The sequence below is a fragment of the Macaca thibetana genome, chromosome 5, assembly GCF_024542745.1.
Source record: "Macaca thibetana thibetana isolate TM-01 chromosome 5, ASM2454274v1, whole genome shotgun sequence".
NCBI lineage: Eukaryota > Metazoa > Chordata > Mammalia > Primates > Cercopithecidae > Macaca > Macaca thibetana.
Window position 1 is genome coordinate 183,837,298 of NC_065582.1, and position 24,791 is coordinate 183,862,088.

At 49.3% G+C, this 24,791-nt stretch overlaps 2 protein-coding genes across 2 annotated transcripts; both read right to left on the reverse strand.

The window, feature by feature from the left end:
- Positions 1-226: 226 nt before the first annotated feature.
- Positions 227-2,182, reverse strand: C5H4orf48 (chromosome 5 C4orf48 homolog). Its single transcript, XM_050792328.1, is given in 5 exon segments — positions 227-330; positions 1,367-1,455; positions 1,705-1,859; positions 2,108-2,142; positions 2,144-2,182. Coding segments are annotated over 5 exon segments (384 nt in total). The 3' UTR covers positions 227-264.
- A 5,726-nt stretch (positions 2,183-7,908) lies between these two features.
- Positions 7,909-8,455, reverse strand: LOC126955584 (40S ribosomal protein S14-like). The gene has a single exon (XM_050792327.1). It carries the CDS (start codon positions 8,409-8,411, stop codon positions 7,956-7,958), a length of 456 nt encoding a protein of 151 aa, XP_050648284.1. The 5' UTR covers positions 8,412-8,455; the 3' UTR covers positions 7,909-7,955.
- Positions 8,456-24,791: the final 16,336 nt, after the last annotated feature.

The window sequence follows — 24,791 nt, forward strand, 5'->3', positions numbered from 1 at the left end:
AACAAGGGCAGGCAGGCAGGGGAGCAGGTCCAAGGAAGCACAGGTCACTGAGGTCAGACGTGTGTGTCTACCTCTCCGCATGGGCACTGGTGTGGGACAGCAGCCAAGAGGGCTTGCCCAGGTGGAACAGCTGGGGAAACCCAAGCCCAGAGAGGGGCCCAACCCAGGACTGCTGGGGGCGACGCAGGGGCTCTGATGGCCAGAACAGGGAAACAGGACACAGGTGTGCCACTGGGCATTTATTGACATGGAGCAGCATGGTCCTCAGCGCCCTGCCGGCCAGCAGGCACACAGGGCACGGCGTTCTGCCTGCAGCAATAGAGTCTCCGTCTGCAAAGCAACAAGAGGTGTGAGGGTGCAGCCCAGCTGCCCACTGGCATTCCCCTGGACCTCCACCCACCCAAGGCAGCCCTATCTCCACCGGCTCCTGAGACAGACAAGGTCAGGCCCTGGCTCTAAGCCCCACACCCAGAGCCTCCCACTTGTCTCTTCCCTCTGCAGTGGCTCCCACTGGTGGGGCCTGCCTGGGGTCTGCTGGTGCCCATGCCATGCCAGAGTGCCCACTTGCCTTCTTCCAGCTCCCACACCACCCGCAGGGGTCCGCTGTCCCCCACTCCCTCCCACCCCCATGCCTAAGGATAGGTGGGGGCTGCTCCTCCCAAAAGCTCAGCTCCAGCCTCTGGGAGTGGGGACAGGGCTCCAGGTCTTAGTCCAAGCCCTTTGGAGTGTTCCCAAGAAGGACACTAGGGCTGGTGGGGGGGACCAGGCAGGGTCTTCCCTGCTTTCTCCTTCCTAGAATTTTCCCTTTCCGGGAAGAAGCAGGAGCCCCGGCACAAACCAAAACTCCTTTGCTGCACCCCATGGCCTGGGGGCTCCCTGTTCACCCAGGCTTGGAGGGACCTTAGCCAACCTGTGCATCCACTCAGGATCCAGACCACGCTGCCCAGCCTGACCCCCCATTCCTGACAGTTTGGCCACATCCTCTGGCCTCAGTTTCTTCTCTGCCCCAGGGCCTCGCCGCCCACCTAGGGGATCCTGGATTGGGCTGACAGTTCTTCTTCAGGGTCCAGGTCTGTCACAGCCCTCAGGAGTGGCAGTCATAGGACAAAGTGCCCAGTGAGGGCCTTCTGGGGGAGGGGCTGGAAACAGAGCATGCTGGAGAGAGGCGTGTCTCATAGGTGAGACGGGTGCCCAGAATGCCCCTTGGATGACTGGAGCCAGAGGAAGGGGGCATAGGTGTGGAGTCTTAAATCAGGGGTGAAGGATGAGGGACCCTCCACTCTCCCCCGGGGGCCTCCTCCGCATCCTCCCTGCCCTCCCCACCCCCGGAGAAGCCCGGGAGGACCGTCGCGCTGCGTGCGCTCACCCGCGCGTCCAGGCTGCAGGCTGTCTTCCGCAGGTCCTGCAGGGCGCGCTGCATGAACTCGAAGGCGTGGCAGTCCACGCATGGGCGGCCTGCGGGGAACGCAGGTCAGGGTGGAGGGGGCGCAGGGGGGGTCACCCGCAAGGCCCCCACGCACCCTAGGCCCGTCCACCCAGAGCCACAGAGCGCGCGTCCCCACTCCCCACGGCACCATCTCCCGCGAAGGGGAGGACCCGCTCCCGGGAACAAAGGCGAGGCGCGGTCCTCCCCGCGGACCGGCCCCGCACGCCCCCGGCGCCAGCCCCGCCCCGCTCCTCGGAACCCGGCCCCCCAGCACCTACTCTGCGCGGGGACGGCGCTCCCGGCGGGCTCGGCGCGGGCCCGGGCGCCCAGCAGGGCCAGACTCAGCAGCAGCAGCAGCAGCGGCGGCGGCGGTGACATCGGGGACCGGCACGCGGGCGGGGGGGCCATGGCCAGCGGAGGGAGCGGGGCCGCCCTGAAGCCAGCGAGGGGTCAGCGGCGCCCGCCCCGGGCCGGTGAGTCCCCGTCCCCTCCCGCAGGCCCGCTACCCTCGTCCACGCCCCAGGCCGGGGAGCCCTGGACCCACCCACCCCGGGCCAGGGAGCCCCCGCCCCACCCCCGGCTCCCTGACTCCAGTTGGCCGGTCCCTGGGCCCAGCTAGCCTCTAGTCCGCGCCCCCTATCTTGAAAACCCCCATTCGGACGCCCGCACCCCCGCCCTTACCGCGGTTCAGGGACCCCAGGACCAGCAGCGCGGGCGACACCGGCAGACGTTCCGCGTCCGGCGCGCACCGCGCATGCGCTCCGACCCGACCCCGCCCGGGTTCCCCATCAGACGTCGTCGTCATGGAAACCCGAGACTGCGCTGGCCACGCGTTTAGAGGCACCTAGGACGCTCCAGGAGTCGGGTGTGCCTAACCCTGGCCGGGGGCTGCCCCGGGAGCAGCGTCCAGGCCCATAGCCGATGCAGTCTAGAGGGCTGCCTGGAGGAGGCGGCGCCAGGGCGAGACCTCCAGGGCGCACTGCCGGCGAAGCAAAGCTGAGGAAGTGGGAGATCTTTGGCTGGATCTCAGCAGGTCGGGGGCGATCCTGAGGGAGCTGCTAGATGTTCGCGAGTGGCGGGGAGCGGTGCATGCAAAAGCCTGGCCTCCGACCCCGGGAGGGTAGTGTCCAGTGTGGGGTCGCGCCGCCCGGAGAGAGCTGGCCTGGGGGATCAGCTCGGGGGATCGGCCCTCGCCCGGCCTTTCCCTGACCCAGCCTCTCGTTGATCCTCGGGCGTCAGAGTGGGCACCAGCCTCCTCGGTCCCTCCCGGCTGCCCACCCCTTCCCCAGGGTCCTCCTCTCCTCCTCTCGGTGTCCTCGGAGCCCGGAGAACCGCTTGCTGGGAGCCCCAACCACAGGTCCTCGGCCTCTCTGTGCCGATTTCAGCCCCATGAACTCAGGGCTGTTGGCCTTAAAGAGCGCGGTGCCTCCAGTGGTCCCTGGGGGCGCCCGGCAAGTGCGAATCTGGGCCCCGGACGCCCTGGGAGAGATGGTCTCAGACGTCGGAGCCAGGCCCCACGCCGACACCTACACAGGCCGTGGCCTCCGCAGAAGGCGTCCCAGGCCCACGTGGGTGCTGGCGCCCCCCCCTCCGCCCCCGCCACAGCAGTCCGCGCTTTGGCCGGGAGCTCAGGGACTAACCACACCTCCCGCCAGACCCTCTTCTTGGTGGGCGGAGCCGCACCCCTACCGGGAGGCCGCCCCTCTCGCCGTGCAGGACCCCCAGCCTCGGGCGCCCCCTCCGCCGCCTAGCCGACTTGTATCCCCAACCTCTGGGCTTCTGGCCGGTGGTCTTCCCGGCACAAGCTGGGACCGCGGACGCACCTGCTTCTCGCGTGGTCAGAGCCGCCCCTGCCCAGGCGGGACGCGGTGTCCTGACCCTGAGCGGGGCTGGGACGGTGGGCTGGGGAAGCGTGCCCATGACCGCTGCTGCCTCCTCCGGGTTGGGCCGACGCCGGGCTTCGGGGACCTGGTCACGCCTCGGGGGTGCACTGCATCCCTAGCGCGCTGAAACGCAGGCGGGGCCCGAGGGGATGGGTGGGGGCTGCGGGTTGGTGTCCCAGGCGCCCGGGGAGGCAGCGGCCCTCCCGAGTGTCGGGCTAGTGCGCACTTCCGCGCTCTTCTCCACCCGGAGCCCCGAGCCCGGGAGCAGGCCGTCGCAGTCCCCCAGTGGGGCGGGAGCCTTAGAGGGGGAGCCCCACGCGGTCGCCGGGGCCGCTGAGCCCTGGGGGGGACGTGCCTCCGGGGACGTGCTGGGCCGCAGGCGTCCTTCTCCTCTTCGGTCCCACGCTGCGCCCCCTCGAAACCTGCCCTGTCACCCCTGCCTCTAGCGCCCACAGATGGCCGCGTCCCTGCGGGGAAGGGAAACGCCTCCGCAGAAGCGAGGTGGGCTGGGCCTCAGTCGGCGGTGCATCTGGGTCGCCAGGAGTCTCGGGCTTGCTGCCCCCCCTCCCAGGGTCTGGATGGCCCCTGGCTGCCTTCGGCCTCACCGCACCCCCTTCCTCGTACACCCCTCACGCACCTTCTCCCACGTCCCGGGCACCCAGGGCCTGAGGACCTATTTCGTCCCACTATCCAATCTGGCCACCGCCGCCCGACACACTCCCTCTCCCCCTTCTCTCCTGGGGACATCGCTGTGCCGTCGGGCCGCCCGTGCACCTTCGCTTCCTCCCAGCCGCCTCCTCCCAAGGCACAGCCCCCACCCTACTGTTCTCTCTAGCAAACGGGTTGAGATTCCCTCACATCCAAACAAAACAAACCTGGCGCCCCCTCGGCGACCCGCACCTCTCCGGCCGGACAGTGCCTACCCCTTTCCGTCTGGAGCCCGCTCCTGTCGGGTCTGGGTCCCCTCCCTCCCATTTTTGCCTGCTCCTCCCGGGTGTTTCTAAGCGATACCTGTCCCCCGCCTTTCCATGTCCCCTTCCCTGAGCCCTCAACAATCCTTCCAGAAGCCCTGTCAGCTCCATCCCTACAGCCCTGGGAATTCTCTCCACCCCATGCCTCTCTGCTCTTGGTCCCAGCCCCTCACCTGGGCTTGGGGAGTCGCCTCCTCACTGTCTCCCTTTTTCCAGCCCCCTGTAGTCCAGTCTCCACAAAGCAGTCAGAGAGAACTTTATTTTAAAATGTTGGTAAAATGTCCTCATTTAAGCAATAACTCCCCATCGTCCCCCCGCTTCCCGCAGCCTCTACTTTCTCTCTATGAATGTGGCCACTCTGGGGCCTCACTTGCGTGGGATCTCACAGTGTTTGTCCTTTTGTGGCTGGACTGGCCTATTTCACTTAGCTTAGTGTCCTCTCCTTGTTTGTTTTTTCGTTTTGTTTGTTTGTTTGTTTCTTGGAGAGACAGCATGCCTTGGCCTCCCACATAGCTGGGACTATAGGCACGTGCCACCATGCCTGGCTAATTTTTAGATTTTTTTAAAGACAGGGTCTCTTTATGTTGCCCAGGCTGGTCTCGAACTCCTGGGTTCTAGCCGTCCTCCTGCCTCTGTGGGCAGCACAGGCACCACGGGCTGTGGATGAGCCTCCTGGCAGCTATGAGTGGCAGAGGGGCCTTTGGGATCACATCAGACACTGCCACCAAGCAGGAGGCTTCACAGCTCCCCTCTCAACTCCAGTGGAAGTGCAAGCCCTGACGCAGCTGAGGCCCTCAAGGTCCCCTGTCCCCTCCCAACTCCCCCACCAGGGCATTCCCCTGCCCACTCCCACCAGCTGCTGGGCCTCCTGCTGGGCCACAGGCCTCCCTCAGCTGAGACCTGCCCGGTTCTGCAGATAGCCAGGGCTTCTCCCCACCTCCTGGCTCGCTGGTGTCTTCCACCCACCCTGAGTCTTCCAGCTGCCAAAGATGGCAAAAGGTTCAAAACACTTGATCAAAACAGGATCACAGGTCACTGTGAAATAACAGTCATTTATTTAACCAGAGTGATAGTCAAATACTTCAAAAGCGATACAGAAAGATACATGGATTAAAAAAACAACCCTTTCAAAACTCAGTTTTCCTGAGTAATTTAAAAAACAAATAAAGGCAACTCAGGAAGTTATCTTGAAAATCTTTGTTTTTTGAGGCCAGTCACCAAAAAGGTAAAGAAGAACCTCCTGCCATGTGATTTCTTCCACTTATGGGACACCCGTTTAGTTTACCTGAAAGTCAAACCTGATGAAAATGTACTGTTTAACCAGACACGGGAAGAGTGTGCGTGTGTCCAAGGTTTTGAGCGCACACCGTATTAGAGAGGAATGTAAATGAGACAGTTAGTAGCTTGAGCAGGAGAATACGTGGCTGTTAGGAAAACCAAAAGCATGAGAAGTTTCCTGGTTACACGGACAATTCAGACACATCAAGAAAACCCAGGAAGACGGGTGAAATTATACGGGAAGAAAACATTGTTTTTCCAGGTCTTCAAGACAGACATTTCAGCATCAGCTCATAACAAAGAGTTAGAATCAGAGGGGAGAGATACAGGAGCTGACAAAAAGGCTGAAGCACAGCGTCACCATCCCAGGCCCTCTGATGGGGAGAAGGAGCTGGAGGCAGTGGTGCGTGTCCTGAGAATCACAGGCTGCAAGATGTAGCAAAAGCTGAACTTCTGAAACACAAGTCTGAGATGCTCTAAGAGGTAAGCTCTACCTCAAGGAATGAAATTTCCACTCTAAATGAAGAAGACAGCATTTCTGACCTGAAACAAGGGAAATTAAATGGAGAAAATAAAAAAACAGAAAAGTGCTGCAGAGAATTAAAAATCTAAACCTCTTGCAGTTTTACTATGAGCAGACCACTAGCTCAAGAAAACTTTGTTCTAAGGCAGGGGACCAAGCCAGATGTGGTGGCATGTGCCTGTGGTCCCAGCTACTCAGGAGGCTGAGGTGGGAGGGTCACTGAAGCCCAGGCATTTCAGCCAACCTTTAAAAATTTTGTAAACAAATAAATAACATAGAGTATGTGGCCAGGCGTGGTGGCTCACATCTGTAATCCCAGCACTTTGAAAGGCTGAGGTGGGCAGATCATTTGCGATCAGGAGTTATAGACCAGCCTGGCCAATGTGGTGAAACCCCATCTCTACTAAAAATAAATAAATAAATAGGAGTCGTGGTGCACGCCTGTAGTCCCAGCTACTTGAGAGGCTGAGGCAGGAGAATCACTTGAACCTGGGAGGCGGAGGTTGCAGTGAGCCTAGATCGTGCCACTTCACTCCACGCCAGACTGGGCGACAGAGTGAGACTCCATCTCAAACAAAATTTAAAAATAAATAAAAATAAATAACATAGGGGATGAAAAGTTCAATCTTCAGAAAAACTTAGAAATAATTCTCTTAATTATAACCAACTGGATCACACACAAATTCCTTTCATAAATTCATCCTTTGTGAACCTTATCACAACTTCTCAGAGCCTTGACGATATCCTTCAACTTTCTGCCTTGTCTTTCTTTTTCTTTTATTTTGTTCCTTTTTTTTTTTTTTTTGAGACGGAGTCTCGCTCTGTCGCCCAGGCTGGAGTGCAGTGGCCAGATCTCAGCTCACCGCAAGCTCCGCCTCCCGGGTTCCTGCCATTCTCCTGCCTCAGCCTCTGGAGTAGCTGGGACTACAGGCGCCCACCACCTCGCCCGGCTAATTTTTTTGTATTTTTTAGTAGAGATGGGGTTTCACCGTGTTAGCCAGGATGGTCTCGATCTCCTAACCTCGTGATCCGCCAGTCTCGGCCTCCCAAAGTGCTGGGATTACAGGTTTGAGCCACCGCGCCCAGCCTTTTTTTTTTTTTTTTTAAATAGGTCTCGCTCTGTCACCCAGGCTGAGTACAGTGGTAGGATCATGGCTCACTGCAGCCTGGACGTTGCAGGCTCAAGCAATCCTCCCTCCTTAGCCTCCCAAGCAGCTGAGACTACAGGCATGAGCCACCGTGCCCAGCCTCTCTTTCTTAAATAACTAGAGATTCTACTTTAGGACAAAAAATTACCATATCAGATTCTTTCTCATGCAAAATTATTCTCTTTTAAAAATCTTTCTTACGGACCAGGCACAGTGGCTCATGTCTGTAATCCCAGCACTTTAGGAGGCTGAGGCCGGCAGATCACCTGGGGTCAGGAGTTCAAGACCAGCCTGGCCAACATGGCAAAACCCCGTGTCTTCTAAAAATACAAAAATTAACTGGGTATGGTGGCACGCGCCTGTAATCCCAGCTACTGGGGAGGCTGAGGCAGGAGAATCATTTGAACCCGGGAGGCGGAGGTTGCAGTGAGCCGAGATCACACCGTTGCACTCCAACCTGGGTCATAGAGTGAGACTCCATCTCAAAAAAGAAAAAATGTTTCTTACCAAAACTGCATCTTCACTCCCATGACGCTCTTCATCTCTCTCTCTCTCTCTCTCTCTCTCATACTTGCTGGTTCCTTTTTATCTTGTTTCTGTTTCCTTCCTGAATCCATATTTTGAAATGACCTTAAAATTATTCCTTTTTCTCAATAAATAATACATGTTTGTGCCTTTGTTTTACATGAAGGCAATTTATTAACAAAATATTTTGAGGAGTCTTGTTCACAGACAGTGACCATGGTGACCCCCCTTCCTGCGAGTGCTGTCAGAGGGGATGGGGGTGACGTCCTCAATCTGCCCGATCTTCATACCGGAGCGGGCAAGGGCTCTGAGGGTCGACTGGGCCCCAGGTCCCTGGTCCTGGGTCCTATTTCCTCCTGTGGCCTGGAGTTTGATGCGTAGGGCAGTGATACCCAGCTCCTTGCACTTCTGGGCCACATCCTGGGCAGCCAACATAGCAGCATATGGCGAGGATTTGTCTCGGTCTGCCTTCACCCTCATCCCACCAGTGACACGGCAGATGGTTTCTTTGCCAAAAAGATCAGTGACATGGACAGAAGTGTCACTGAAGGATGCAAAGATATGGTGGACACCAAATACATTCTCTCCTTCAGCCACCTGAGGTCCGAGGCTGATGACCTGTTCTTCCTTCTTTTCCTTCCCCTTTCGACGTGCCATTTCTGCACATCGTCTCCAGTCTCCACACCAGAAAGATTTGTGCCTTTCTTATAATTTTTCTCATAAAACACATCTTTTTGGTACACTTTATATACAGAATTATATATATTAATTAGAAGTTTAACTCTTTTTTTGAGACGGAGTCTTACTCTGTCACCCAGGCTGGAGTGCAGTGGCATGATCTAGGCTCACTGCAACCTCCACCTCCCGGATTCAAGTGATTCTCCTGTCTCAGCCTCCCCAGTAGCTGGGACTACAGGTACGTGCCACCACACCTGGCTAATGTTTGTATTTTTTTCTTTGGTAGAGACAGGGTTTTGCCTTGTTGGGCAGGCTGGTCTCGAAATCCTGACCTCTAGTGATCCACCTGCCTCAGCCAAAGTGCTGGGAATCCAGGCATGAGCCACTGCACCCGGCCTCCCTGTTCCTCTGCCTCCCTGTTCAAGCGATTCTCCTGCCTCAGCCTCCCAAGTAGCTGGGATTACAGGCACCTGCCACCACACCCAGCTGATTTTTGTATTTTTAGTAGACACTGGGTTTCACCATATTAGTCAGGCTGGTCTTGAACTCCTGACCTTAAGCGATCCACCCACCTCGGCCTCCCAAAGTACTGCGACTACAGGCGTGAGCCACCGTGCTCAGCCATAATGTATTTTTTTGATAGTGACTCTATTTAGTGAATCCAACAAGAGGACAAGCACAACCCTCCCCATCATTAAAAAAACATGAATTTGCACAAATCCCACTTGTGTTATTCACACATTCCACTTATTTAATGCTTTATTTGATTTTGATACCAAAACTGTATACTGATATAAACTCCTAGGTGATGAAAAGATCATTGACAGAGCTGAGGATTTTTCATTGAAAACCCTAATCCAGGCAAATATATTAACTCAGTTCTAGGTACTGATGTCAAAAGGGGTTATGATATAGCAAGATACTAAATAACAAAGCTTCAAAACATTGAAAGCAACAGTTGACAGAAGTACAGAAGAAATAATTAATTTTACCATTATAGTGTAATTTTTTTTTTTTTTTTTTTTTTTTTTTTTTGAGACGGAGTCTGGCTTGTCGCCCAGGCTGGAGTGCAGTGGCCGGATCTCAGCTCACTGCAAGCTCCGCCTCCCAGGTTCATGCCATTCTCCTGCCTCAGCCTCCCGAGTAGCTGGGACTACAGGTGCCCGCCACCTCGCCCGGCTAGTTTTTTGTATTTTTTTTTTAGTAGAGACGGGGTTTCACCGTGTTAGCCAGGATGGTCTCGATCTCCTGACCTTGTGATCCACCCGTCTCGGCCTCCCAAAGTGCTGGGATTACAGGCTTGAGCCACCGCGCCCGGCCTATAGTGTAATATTTTAACATGCCTTTTCTGATAATTATTCAAACAGAAAATAAATTGGTAAGGATATAGATTTGAACTTCACAGAACATTATCTAATTGAGTACATATATGGAACACTGTATCCTCAGAATACATTCTTTTCAAGCATATGCAGAATATTTAATTTTTAAAAAATTAGGCCAGGTATAGTGGCTTGTGCTTATAAGAGATAGGAGGATCACTTGAGGCCAGGAGTTTGAAACCAGCCTGGACAACATAGCAAGACCGTAACTCTACAAAAGATTTGAAAATTTAAAAAAGTATCTGGATGTGGTGGTGCATGCCTGTAATCCCAGCTAGTTGGGAGGTTGAGGCAGGAGGATCCCTTTAGCCGAGGAGTTCGAGGCTGCAGTGAGTCATGGTTGTGTCACTGCGCTCCAGCCTGGGCAACAGAGTGAGATCCTGTCTCTAGAAAAAAAATTTTTTGTTTTTTATACATATACACTGATCACTTAATAGACTTAAAGTCTTTAAACACGTCAAATAATTTAAACATGTCAATCATATAGATCATTTTTTCAACTACAAATCAATGTAATTATTATTTATAATAACAAAAATATAAGTGAAAACTTCCATATGTTTGGAAATTTAAATGCACAAATTTAATAACACATAAGTCAAATCACAAGGGAAATTATCAAATATTTAGAATTAGAATAATAACAAAAATAGCATCCTACAAAACTTGCAATATAAGGGTAAAATAGTATTTGTAGTAAAATTTATAGTGTAGTATAATTATAAATGTAAAAATGCTGAAAACTTATGTATCAAAAGAATGCATAACGTAGTTTTTATGTGTATTAATAGACCTAGATATATGTAGTCTTTTATGAAATTTAGGAAACCAAGAACAAATGTATTTATGTTCAGCAATTAGTTTCAATTTCTTATCTTATTTGGAAATGAACCAGACATTTATGAATATCATTTATCATAACATAACTTTAAGATTTCAAATTACACGAAAAGTTAATTTATAAATGTTTATCCTATTTACATTTACCTAATTTATTTTTAACAATTCACCTAGATGATTTATGAAAACTGAGATATTAGAAGAAGTCATCAACTTATTTCCTGATTAACTTTTTATTTATTTTTTTCATATGAAGGAACACTTCTAGAAGATACCTTTCTTATATTCTAATATAAGCATTTAATGTTTTCATATGCATCACACAAATATTGATAAGAATTATCATCTTAATTTAGTTCAAAATGCTTTCTAATTTTACTGTGATTCTTCCTTGATTAAGAAGTTATTTTAAAGTGTATTGGCTGAGCACAGTGGCTCAAGCCTGCAATCCCAGCACTTTGGGAGGCCAAGGCAGGTGAATCACTGGAGGTCAGGAGTTTGAGACCGGCCTGACCAACATGGCGAAACCCCATCTCTACTAAGACTGGGTAATGTATGAAGAAAGAGGTTTCCTTGACTCACAGTTCTGTAGGATGGTTGGGGAGCTTCAGGAAACTTACAATCATGGCAGAAGGGCAAAGGGCAAGCAAGCACCTTCTTCATATGGCAGACCAGGAGGAAGAGAGCAAAGGGGGAAGTGCTACACACTTTTAAACAAGACCTCATGAGAACTCATTCACTATCATGAGAACAGCAAAGGGGAAGTTGGCCTCCATGATCCAATTGCCTCCCACCAGGCCCCTCCTCCAACACTGAGGATCAGAGCTCCGCACGAGATCTGAGTGGCCGCATAGAGCCAAACCATATCCGTCATCACTATGGCCATCCAGTGCCTCCCCTGTGGAGGACACCGAGCATGAATGCACAATGTGACACTCCTCCCACTCTGCCTGTTCCTGTTGTTCATCCACACACTCATTCCCCATAGCTGTGTCTCCCCATTCTTCCAAATTTGCTCCTTCCAGGTTCTCATCAACCGGTCAAACAGCCCCACCCACAACTCCATAGATATTCTTATTGCAGGTCTCTTCTGCCTCTACATGAAGCAGACAAGCAAGCTAACCGATCAGAGTCGCACCCACAGGAAGAATTTCTTCTCCACGCTGTCCTCTAGGGCCACCCTGAGCATGTTGTAGTGTAGCTTCAGTCTGTCTTCAGGTTCCATCAACACTGAACCAGCTCATCTAAGCACCAGACATAAGATTTTCCTTCTTTTGTCAGGTGGGGTGGGAAGTCCCATGCTGTCCTCCTGGAATCCCACCCACGTCTGGCCAGTTGGGTCAACTGTAACTCAGACTTCAGACTGACTTCACTTGTCACCCAGTTTACACAGCAAGGAGATCCTGATGGCAGCTGGGGTAGCTGACATCCATGTCAGCTCAGACTCCTAGGCAGTTATTCAATCCTCCCAAAAGTTCCTAATCCTTGCACAGTATGGAGCCAAGTCCCTAAAGATGCTCATTGGTTCACAGTATTAGACTTAATGCCTAATTAAGGATGTTTTCTTGTGTGTACCTTTATACCTGGACTCCCAGTGTATTTTTGCTTTTGAATGAACTGACCCAGACATTCATGCTGCCTCTTAGGTTAACTGAACTGTCCTTTCTCAAGGTTTTAGAAACGGTCCCCATCTCTTTGGCAATGCATTGGCAAAAGAGTTAAAGGAACTACCATTAACTAATGGGCCCCTTTTGTAATATGTGATGACCTATTAATTTCCAGCCCTTCTAGGGAAGTCTCTGACAGGAACACAATCCAGCCCCTTAATTTTCTGGAAAAACAAGCGCATCAGGTATCCCCAGCAAGGCCCAGATCTCTGTACAGAAGGCTAAGTATTTGGGGTATGTGCCCATTCCTGGGACAGGACTTTGACTCAGGAGTTAAAAGAGGCCATCCTGGCACTCCAGTCCCCTCAGACTAAGAAACAGGCCTTTAGGGGAATGGCTGGATTCTACTGGGTTTGGGCTCATAGCAGAACTACTTTATGAAGCTCTGAAAGGACGTGATCATGAGCCTTTAAACTGGGATGGAACCTGCAACAGGTATTCCTAACATTAGAAGAAAAGCTGGTAACAGCTCCTACTTTGGGACTCCCAAACATAGAAAAACTTTTCACCCTTTAGGCTGGGTGCGGTGACTCACGCTTCTAATTGCAGCACTTTGGGAGGCTGAGGCGGGCGGATCACGAGGTCAGGAGATCGAGACCATCCTGGCTAACCCGGTGAAACCCCATCTCTAATAAAAATACAAAAAATTAGCTGGGTGAGGTGGTGGGCGCCTGTAGTCCCAGCTACTCGGGAGGCTGAGGCAGGAGAATGGCGGGAACCCGGGAGGCGGAGCTTGCAGTGAGCCATGATCACACCACTGCACTCCAGCCTGGGCGACAGAGCGAGACTCCGTCTCAAAAAAAAGAAAAACTTTTCACCCTTTAGATGAACTTTCAGATGCTGTACAGCTCCATCCTTTCATCTTGGCTAAAAAACAAAGGGTAGCTTTGGGCATCCTAAACCAGGGGCTCAAGAATGACCCTATACCAGTGGTTTACTTTTCTAAACTAGACCAGGTGGTGGCTGGGTGGCCAGGAGACTTGTGAGCTGTAGCCGCCACCACTATATTGACAGAAGCCAGTAAGTTTACCTTGGGACAACCATTAGATGTCATGATCCCCCCACCAAGTAGAGGGGGTCCTAGAGACAAAGGGACACCAATGGCTAACAGAGAGCTGGTTACTTAAATGTCAGGCCCTTCTGCTTGACACCCCAGATGTTACCCTTAAAGCATGTTGAGTTTTAAACTCTGCTCCCTTGTTGCTGGACTTCGTGTCCCAGGAAAGAGATCCCCAACTCATTCACTCCTGTGTGGAAACCATAGAACAGACCTGCTCTAGCAGACCTGACCTCAAAGATGAGCCCCTGAGCCCCGTGCATACCCCTGATGTAGAGTGGCTCAGAGATGGAAGTGGTTTTATTCATAAGGGAGAAAGACAGACCGGTTATGCAGTAGTTAGCCAACAAGAAGGCATTGAGGCCAAAGCTTGACTTCCCCAGACATCTGCTCAAAAAGTGGAATTAATTGGTCTAATCAGGGTCCTCCGACTGAGAAAAGACTCAAGAGTCAACATATTTACCGATTCCAAATATGGATGCCTGGTGCTCCATACTCATGACGCCGTATGGAAAGAAAAGGGACCTCTAACAGCTAAGGAATCCCCCATACAGCATTGCTCTGAGATCCTGGAATTTTAGATGCTGTCCAGCTCCCAAAGGAGGTGGCCGTTACTCACTGCAGAGGACACCAAAAGGGGGACACCTCTATTATCCCAGAGGAAATGCTCTGATGGACAGAACAGCCAAGGCCACAGGTAAAGAACACCAGCGCTCCAGGCCATGGACTAATGCGGGCACTGCACCCACGCCAGCAGCACCTACTATACTCCAGGCCACGGACTAATGCGGGCACTGCACCCACGCCAGCAGCACCTACTGTACTCCAGGCCACGGACTAATGTGGGTACTGCACCCACGCCAGCAGCACCTACTATACTCCAGGCCACGGACTAATGCGGGTACTGCACCCACGCCAGCAGCACCTACTATACTCCTGAGGAAAGTAAATGGGCAGAACAGATGGGCTTACAAGGCCGGGTGTGGTGGCTCCCACTTGTAATCCCAGCACTTTGGGAGGCTGAGGTGGGTGGATCACGAGTTCAGGAGTTCGAGACCAGCCTAGTAAACACAGTAAAACCCCATCTCTACTAAAAATAGAAAGAAAAAAAAAATTAGCCGGGTGTGGTGGTGCATGCCTGTAATCCTGGCTACTCGAGGGACTGAGGGAGGAGAATCATTTAAACCTGGGAGGCGGAGGTTGCAGTGAGCTGAGATCGCACCGGGAGGGTTCACGCCATTTTCCTGCCTCAGCCTCCTGAGTCGCTGGGACCACAGGTGCCCGCCACCACACCCAGCTAATTGTATTTTTGGTAGAGACGGGGTTTCACCATCTTAGCCAGGATGGTGTTGATCTGACCTCATGATCTGTCCACCTCGGCCTCCCAAAGTGCTGGGATTATAGGCGTGAGCCACTGCGCCCGGCCAGAAGTGTCCAAATTCTTAAAGAGATCATTCCAAATTTTGGATTACCAATAAATCTTCAGAGTAATAATGCACTGTCCTTTACAGCTAAAGTGGTCCAGCGGGTTTCCTCAGCATTAGGCATTACCTATCACCTTCACTCCTCCTGGAAGCCTCAGTCCTCAGGTAAGGTGGAAAAAGCCAACCATGTTTTGTTGTTGTTGTTGTTGTTGTTTGTTTGAGATGGAGTCTCACTCTGTCGCCCAGACTGGAGTGCAGTGGTACAATCTTGGCTCACTGCAACCTCCGCCTCCCGGGTTCAAGCAATTCTCCTGCCTCAGCCTCCCGAGTAGCTGGGATTACGGGCATGTGCCACCACACCAGTCAATCATGTTTTTAAAAGAACATTAGCAAAACTCCATCAGGAGACCTCAGAGGCCAAGGTTTCTCTCCTACCCATAGCTCTTTTACACACGAGGATAGCTCCAAAGGGAATCTTAAAGCTTAGCCCGGTTGAAATGACTTACGGGAGGCCCCTTTTCACTTCAGACCTCCTATTTGATGAAGAGATGATTGAACGCTCATCCATTGGTGTGGCTGGGTTCTGTGTCCCCACCCAAATCTCATGTTGCGTTGTGGTCCCCATCGTTGGAGCAGGGGTCTGGTGGGAGGTGATTGAATCATGGCAGCAGACTTCCCCTTCCTATTCTCCTGACAGAGTTCTCGCAAGATCTGGCTGTTCGAAAAAGTATGTAGCACTTCCCCCTTCACTCTGTGTCTCCTGTTGGCCATCTGAAGATTTGCCTGCTTCCCCTTCACCTTCCATGATTGTGAATTTCCTGAGGCCTCCCCAGAAGCAGAAGCCTGTACATCCCACAGAACCATGAACCAATTAAGCCTCTTCTTTTTTGTTTTCTTTCTTTTTCTTTTCTTTTCTTTTTTTTCTTTTTTTTTTTTTTTTTTTTTTTTTTTTTTTTTTTTGAGATGAAGTTTCGCCCTTGTTGCCCCGGCTGGAGTGCAATGGCACGATCTCGGCTCACCGCAACCTCCGCCTCCCGGGTTCAAGTGATTCTCCTGCCTCAGCCTCCTAAGTAACTGGGATTACAGGCATGTTCCACCACGCCCGGCTAATTTTGTATTTTTAGTAGAGGCGGGGTTTCTCCATGATGGTCAGGCTGGTCTCAAACTCCCAACCTCAGGTGATCTGCCCACCTCGGCCTCCCAAAGTGCTGGGATTACATGAGCCACTGCACCCAGCCTGCCTCTTTTCTTTATAAATTACCCAGTCCCAGGTAATTATTTGTAGCAGTGTGAGAATGGACTAATACAGAAAATTGGTAGCAGAGAAGTGGGCATTGCTATAAAGGTACCTGAAAATGTGGAAGCAACTTTGGAACTGGGTAACAGGCAGAGGTTGGAACAGTTTGGAGAGCTCAGAAGACAGGAACATGTGGGGAAGTTTGGAGCTTCATAGAGACTTACTTGTTAAATTGTTGTGACCAGAATGCTGATAGTGATACGGGCAATAAAGTCCAGACTAAGGAGGTCTCAGATGGAGATAAGGAACTTATTTCGAACTGGAGCAAAGATCACTCTTGCTATTCCTTAGCAGAGACTGGTGGCATTGTGCCCCCTTAGCAGAGACTGGTGGCATTGTGCCCCTGCTCTACAGATCTGTGAAACTTTGGACTTGAGAGAGATGATTGTATCTGGCAGAAGAAATTTCTAAGCAGCAAAACATTCAAGACTTGGCTTGGCTGCTTCTAACAGTGTATGCTCATATGCAGGAACAAAGGGATTATCTGAAACTGAAATTTATATTCAAAAAAGAAGCAGAGTGGGGGAGAGGCCAAGATGGCCGAGTAGAAACAGCTCCGATCTGCTGCTCCCACAGCGACAAACGTGATTTCTGCATTTCCAGCTGAGGTCCCCAGATTCTCTCATTGAGACTGACTAGGTGGTGGGTGCAGCCCACGGAGAGCAAGGAAAAGCAGGGCGCGGAGACAGTTCACCCAGGAGCTGCATGGGGGAAGGGATCGCCCTCCCCCAGCCGAGGGGGCAGTGAGAGGTTGCTGCTACCCGCCCAGAGAACTACGCTTTCCCCAGGGATTTTTGCAATCAGCAGATCAAGAGATTCGCTCGTGTTCCCACACCACCAGGACCCTGCGTTCCGACCATAAAGCTGTGCAGGCGACGGCAGCCCTAAGGGTCAGCGGCCGCTCAGGCGGGCACTGAGCTGCAGGAGTGTTTGCATATTTCAGCGGCTCTCGGAACTCCAGCGAGGCAGGAGACCCATCCACTCCCATGGCAAGGGCGCTGCAGCCAGGGAGCCAGGCGGCCTCACTCAGCAGGACCCTCCTATGGAACCCCGCAAGCTAAGGCCCACTGGCTTGGAATCCCCACCGGCCAGCACAGCAGCCTGGAGTCTGCCTAAAATGACCGAGTTTTTTGGGCACGGCGGGCGCGGGTGGAGGGTCGACTGCCATAACTGTGGCTCTAGTCGGCAGTTTTCCCGGGCCAGTGCCAGGGAAATTGTGAGGTTGGGACTAGGCGGAATTCCCCCGCAGCGCAGCACAGCAGCTGTGGCAGATCATGGCCAGGCTACCGCTTCAGCTGGGAACCAGATCCATCCCTTCTCACCGGGCAGTGCCTCCCTGCAGGAGTTCCAGCAACTCCAGCCAGGGGTTTACAGACAGAACTTTCATCTCCCTGGGTCAGAGCACCTGGGGAGAGTGGTGGCCGCAGTCTCAGGTTGGGCAGACTTAATCTTTCCTGCCTATTGGCTCCCAAGAGTCCTGGTGACCGGGACGAGGGAGGATTCCCCCTAGTGCAGCGCACCCGCACTGGTAAGGGGCAGCCAGACTGCTTCCTTAAGCAGGTCCCTGATCCCATGCCTCCTGACTGGGTGGGATCTCCCAACAGGAGTCACCAGACACTTCATAAAGGAGAGCTCCGGCTGGCATCAGGTCAGTGCCCCTCTGAGACAAAGCTTCCAAAGGAAGGAACAGGAAGCAATCTTTGCTGTTCTGCAGCCTTCACTGGTGAAACCCAGGCAAACAGGGTATGGAGTGGACCCCCAGCAAATTGCAGCAGACCTGCAGAAGGGGGGTCTGACTGTTAAAAGAAACACAGCCAGGCGCAGTGGCTCACGCCTGTAATCCCAGCACTTTGGGAGGCTGAGGCGGGCAGATCACAAGGTCAGGAGTTCGAGACCAGCCTGGCCAATATGGTGAAACCCTGTCTTTACTAAAAATACAAAAATTATCCAGGTGTGGTGGTGGGTGCCTGTAGTTCCAGCTACTTGGGAGGCTGCAGGAGAATCGCTTGAACCCGGGAGGCGGAGGTTGCAGTCAGTGAGCCAAGATTTTGCCACTGCACTCCAGTCTGGGCGACAGAGCGAGACTCCATCTCAAAAAAAAAAAAGAAGAAAGAAAAGAAAAACAAACAAACAAAGCAGCAACAACAAAAACATCAACAAAAAAGACCGCACAAAAACTCCATCTAAAGGTCAACAGCCTCAAAGATGAAAGGTAGATAAATCCACAAAGATGAGGAAAAACCAACGCAAAAACGCTGAAAATTCTGAAAGCCAGAATACCTCTTCTCCTCCAAATGATCAGAACACCTCTCCAGCAAGGGCACAGGACTGGGCTGAAGCTGAGACAGATGAACTGACAGAAGTAGGCTTCAGAAAGTGGGTAATAATACACTTCACTGAGCTAAAGGATTATGTTTTAACCCAACGCAAAGAAGCTAAGAACCGTGATAAAACATTATCGATGGTGTTAACTAGAATAACCAGTTTAGACAGAAACATAAATGACCTGACGGAGCTGAAAAATACAGCACGAGAACTTCATGATGCAAACACAAGCATCAATAGCCAAATCAACCAAACAAAAGAAAGAATATCAAAGCTTGAAGACTATCTTGCTGAAATAAGGCAGGCAGACGAGATTAGAGAAAAAATAATGAAAAGGAATGAACAAAACCTCTGAGAACTATCGGACTATATACAAAGACTGAACCTACAACTGATTGGAATACCTGAAAGAGATGGTGAGAATGGAGCCAAGTTGGAAAACACACTTTAGGGTATCATCCAGGAGAACTTCCCCAATCTACCAGGACAGGCCAACATTCAAATCCAGGAAATCCAGAGGACCCCAATAAGATACTCCATGAGAAGGTCAACCCTAAGGCACATAATCATCAGATTCCCTAAGGTTAAAATGAAGGAAAAATGTTAAGGGCAGCCAGAGAGAAAGGCCAGGTCACCTACAAAGGGAAGCCCATCAGACTAACAGTGAACCTCTCAGTGGAAACCCTACAAGCCAGAAGAGATTGGGGGCCAATATTCAAATTCCTTTTTTTTTTTCTTTTTTTTTTTTTTGAGACGGAGTCTTGCTCTGTCATCAGGCTGGAGTACAGTGGCGCAATCTCAGTTCACTGCAACCTCTGCCTCCTGGGTCGAAGCGATTCCCCTGCCTCAGCCTTCCAAGTAGCTGGGATTACAGGCACATGTCACCACGCCCAGATGGTTTTTTGTATTTTAGTAGGGACGGGGTTTCACCATGTTGGCCAAGATGGTCTTGAACTCCTGACCTTGTTATCTGCCCGCCTTGGCCTCCCAAAGTGCTGTGAGCCACCGTGACTGGCCAATATTCAACATTTTTAAAGAATTTCCAGGCCAGGGGCAGTAGCTCACACTTGTAATCCTAGCACTTTGGGAGGCTGAGGTGGGCAGATCACAAGGTCAGGAGTTCAAGAACAGCATGGCCAACATGGTGAAACCCCATCTCTTCTAAAAATACAAAAATTAGCTGGGCAGGGTGGTGCGTGCCTGGAATCCCAGCTGCCCGGGAGGCTGAGGCAGGAGAATTGGTTGAACCAGGACTCCGGAAGCGGAGGCTGCAGTGAGCTGAGATGACACCACTGCACTCCAGCCTGGGCTACAGAGCGAGACTCTATCTCAAAAAAAAAAAAAAAAAAAAAAAAAGAAAGAATTTCCAACTCAGAAATTCAAATCCAGTCAAACTAAGTTTCATAGACGAAGGAGAAATAAAATCCTTTTCAGACAATCAAATGCTGAGGGATTTCACCACCACCAGGCCTGCCTTGCAAGAGCTCCTGAAGGAAGCACTGAACATGGAAAAGAAAACCTGTTAGCAGCCACCATAAAAACACACTGAAGTACACAGACCAATGACCCTGTGAAGCAACTACATTAACAAGTCTGCAAAAGTAACCAGCCAGCATCATGATGACGGGATCAAATTCACACATACCAATATTAACCTTAAATGTAAATGGGCTAAATGCTCCAATTGAACGACACAGAATGGCAAGCTAGATAAACGACAAGATCCATCAGTGTGCTGTATTCAGGAGTCACAACTCATATGCAAAGACACACATAGGCTAGCAATAAAGGGATGGAGGAATATTTACCAAGCAGATGGAAAGCAGAAAAAAGCAGAAGTTGCAATCCTAGTTTCTGACAAAATAGACTTTGAAACAACACAGGTCAAAAAAGACAAAGAAGGGCATTACATAACGGTAAAGGGTTCAATTCAACAAGAAGATCTAACTATTCTAAATATATATGCACCCAATACAGGAGCACCGAGATTCATAAAACACGTTTTTTGTTTTTGTTTTTTTTGTTTGTTTGTTTGTGGGGTTTTTTTCCTTTTTTCTTTTTCTTTTTTGAGACAGAGGCTTGCTCTGTCACCTAGGCTGGAGTGCAATGGTGCAATCTTGGCTCACTGCAACCTCTGCCTCCTGGTTCAAGCAATTCTCCTGCCTCAGCCTCCCGAGTAGCTGGGACTACAGTGCGCACCACCACACCCAGCTAATTTTTATATGTTTAGTAGAGATGGGGTTTCACCATGTTGGCCAGGATGGTCTCAATCTCTTGACTTCCTGATCCACCCGCCTTGGCCTCCCAAAGTGCTGGGATTACAGATGTGAGCCACCACACCCGGCAATACATTTTTTTTTTTTTTTTTTTTTTTTTTTTTGAGACGGAGTCTCGCTCTGTCGCCCAGGCTGGAGTGCAGTGGCCAGATCTCAGCTCACTGCAAGCTCTGCCTCCCGGGTTTACGCCATTCTCCTGCCTCAGCCTCCCGAGTAGCTGGGACTACAGGTGCCCGCCACCTCGCCCGGCTAGTTTTTTGTATTTTTAGTAAAGACGGGGTTTCACCATGTTAGTCAGGATGGTCTCGATCTCCTGACCTTGTGATCCGCCCGTCTCGGCCTCCCAAAGTGCTGGGATTACAGGCTTGAGCCACCACGCCTGGCCAATACATTCTTAAAGACCTACAAATAGACTTAGACACTCACACAATAATAGTAGAATGCTTTAATACCCCACTGTCAATATTAGACAGATCATCAAGACAGAAAATTAACAAAGATATTCAGGACTTGAACTCAGCTCTGAATCAAGTGGACCTGGTAGATACCTACAGAACTCTCCACCCCACAAAAAACAGAACATACATTTTTCTTGGTGCCACATGGAACTTAGTCTAAAATTGATCATATAACTGGAAGTAAAATACCCCTCAGCAAATGCAAAAGAACGGAAATTATAACAGTCTCTCAGACCATAACATAATCAAATTAAAGCTCAAGATTAAGAAATTCACTCAAAACTATGCAACTACATGGAAATTGAACAACCTACTCCTGGATGACTTCTGGGCAAATAATGAAATTAAGGCAAAAATCAAGAAGTTCTTTGAAACTAATGAGAACAAAGAGACAACTTACCAGAATCTCTGGGATGCAGCTAAAGCAGTGTTAGGAGGGAAAGTTATAGCACTAAATTACCACATAAAAAACCGAGAAAGATTTCAAATCAACATACTAACATCACAACTAGAAGAACTAAAGAACCAAGAGCAAACAAACCTCAGAGCTAGCAGAAGACAAGAAATAACCAAGCTCAGAATGGAACTAAAGGAGATAGAGACACGGAATATCCTTCAAAATATCAACGAATCCAGGAGCTGGGTTTTTTTAATCAATAAAATAGATAGACTGCTAACTAGACTAATAAGGAAGAAAAGAGAAAAGATTTAAGTAAACACAATCAGAAATGATAAGGGGGATACTACCACTGACCCCACAGAAATACAATCATCAGAGAATACTATCAACACCTATATGCAAATAAACTATAAAATCTAGAAGACATTGATAAATTCCTGAACACATACACCCTCCCAAGACTGAACTAGGAAGAAGTTGAATCCGTGAATAGACCAATAACAAGTTCTGAAATTGAGGCAGTAATAAATACCCTGCTGGCCGGGCACAGTGCCTCACACCTGTAATCCCAGCACTTTGGGAGGCTGAGGCAGGCAGATCACAAGGTCAGGAGTTCGAGACCAGCCTGGCCAACATGGTGAAACCCCATCTCTACCAAAAATACAAAAATTAGCTGGGTGTGGTGGCAGGTGCCTGTAATCCCAGCTACTTGGGAGGCCGAGGCAGGAGAATCGTTTGAACCTAGGAGGCAGAGGTTGCAGTAAGCCGAGATCATGCCATTGCACTCCAGCCTGGATGACAAGGGCAAAACTCCATCTCAAATAAATAAATAAATAAATAGTCTACCCACCAAAAAAGCCCAGGACCAGGTGGATTCATAGCTGAATTCTACCAGAGGTACAAAGAGGAGCTGGTACCATTTTTTCTGAAACTATTACAAACAATGGAAAGGGAGGGACTCCTCCCTAACTAATTTTATGGGGCCAGCATCATACTGACACCAAAACCTGGCAGAGATACAACAAAAGAAGAAAACTTCAGGACAACATCCCTGATGAACATCAATGCAAGTACCCTCAATGAAATACTGGCAAACCAAATCTGGCAGCACATCAAAAAGCTTATCCACTATGATCAAGTCGGCTTCATCTCCGGGATGCAAAGCTGGTTCAACATACACAAGTCAATAAATGTAATTCATCACATAAACAGCACTAAAGACAAAAATCACATGATTATCTCAATAGATACAGAAAAGGCCTTCAATAAAATTCAACATCCCTTCATGTAAAAAACGTAATAAACTAGGTATTGAAGGAACATACCTCAAAATAATAAGAGCTGTTTATGACAAACCCACAGCCAATATCATATTGAATGGGCAAAACCTGGAAACATTCCCCTTGAAAACTGGCACAAGACAAGGATGCCCTCTCTCATCACTCTTATTCAACATAGTATTGGAAGTTCTGGCCAGGGCAATCAGGCAAGAGAAAGAAATAAAGGGTATTCAAATAGAAAGAGAGGAAGTCAAATTGTTTTGTTTGCAAATGACATGATCCTATATCTGGAAAACCCCATTGATTCAGTTCTAAAGCTTCTTAAGCTGATGAACAACTTCAGCAAAGTCTCAGGATACAAAATCAGTGTGCATAAATGACAAGCATTCTTATACACCAACAACAGACAAGCAGAGAGCCAAATCATGAATGAATTTCCATTTACAATTGCCTCAAAGAGAATAAAATACCTGGGAATACAACTAACAAGGGATGTGAAGGACATCTTCAAGGAGAACTACAAACCACTGCTCAAAGAAACCAGAGAGGACACGAACAGATGTAAAAACATTTTATGTTCATGGATAGGAAGAATCAATATCATGAAAATGGCCATACTGCCTAAAGCAATTTATATATTTAATGCTATTCCCATTAAACTACCATTGACATTCCTCACAGAATTAGAAAAAACTATTTTAAAATTCATGTGGAACCATAAAAGAACTTGTATAGCCAGGACAATTCTAAGCAAAGAGAACAAAGCTGGAGGCATCACACTACCCAACTTCAAACTGTTCTGCAAGGCTACAGTAACCAAAACAGTGTGGTACTGGTACAAAAACAGGCACATAGACCAATGGAACAGAATAGAAAACTCAGAAATAAAACTGCACATCTAACCATCTGATCTTTGACAAATCTGACAGAAACAAATAATGGGGAAAGGGTTCCCTATTTAATAAATGGTGCTGGGTGAACTGGGTAGACATATGCAGAAATTGAAACTGGACCCTTCCTTACACCTTATATAAAAATTAACTCAAGATGGATTTAAGACTCAAAATAAGACCCAAACTATAAAAGCCCTAGAAGGAAATCTAGGCAATACCATTCAGGACATAGACTTGGGCAAAGATTTTATGATGAAATCGCCAAAATCAATTACAACAAAAGGAAAAATTGACAAATGGGATCTAATCAAACTGAAGAGCTTCTGCACAGCAAAAGAAACTATCATCAGAGCAAACAGACAATCTACAGAATGGCAGAAAATTTTTGCAATCTATCAGTCTGACAAAAGTCTAATATCCAGAATCTACAAGGAACTTAAGCAAATTTACAAGAAAAAAAAAAAAAAAAAAAAAAAAAAACCATTAAGAAGTGGGCAAAGGACATGAACAGACACTTCTCAAAAGAAGACATACATGCAGCCAACAAACATGAAAAAAACTCAACATCACTGATCATCACAGAAATGCAAATCAAAAACACAATGGATACCATTTCATGCTAGTCAGAATGGTGATTATTAAAAAGTCAACAAACAACAAACACTGGCAAGGTTGCAGAGAAATGGGAACACTTTTACACTGTTGGTGGGAATATAAATTAGTTCAACCATTGTGGAAGACAGTGTGGCGATTCCTCAAAGATTTAGAATGGGAAATACCATTTGACCCAGCAATCCCATTACTGGGTATATACCCAGAGGAATATAAATCATTCTATTATAAAGATACATGCACATGTATGTTCATTGCAGCACTATTCACAATAGCAAAGACATGGAGTCAATCCAAATGCCCATGAATGATAGACTTGATAAAGAAAATGTGGTACATGTACACCATGAAATATTATGCAGTCATAAAAAGGAATGAGATAATGTCATTTGCAGGGATGTGGATGAAGCTGGAAGCCACTATCCTCAGCAAACTAACGCAGGAACAA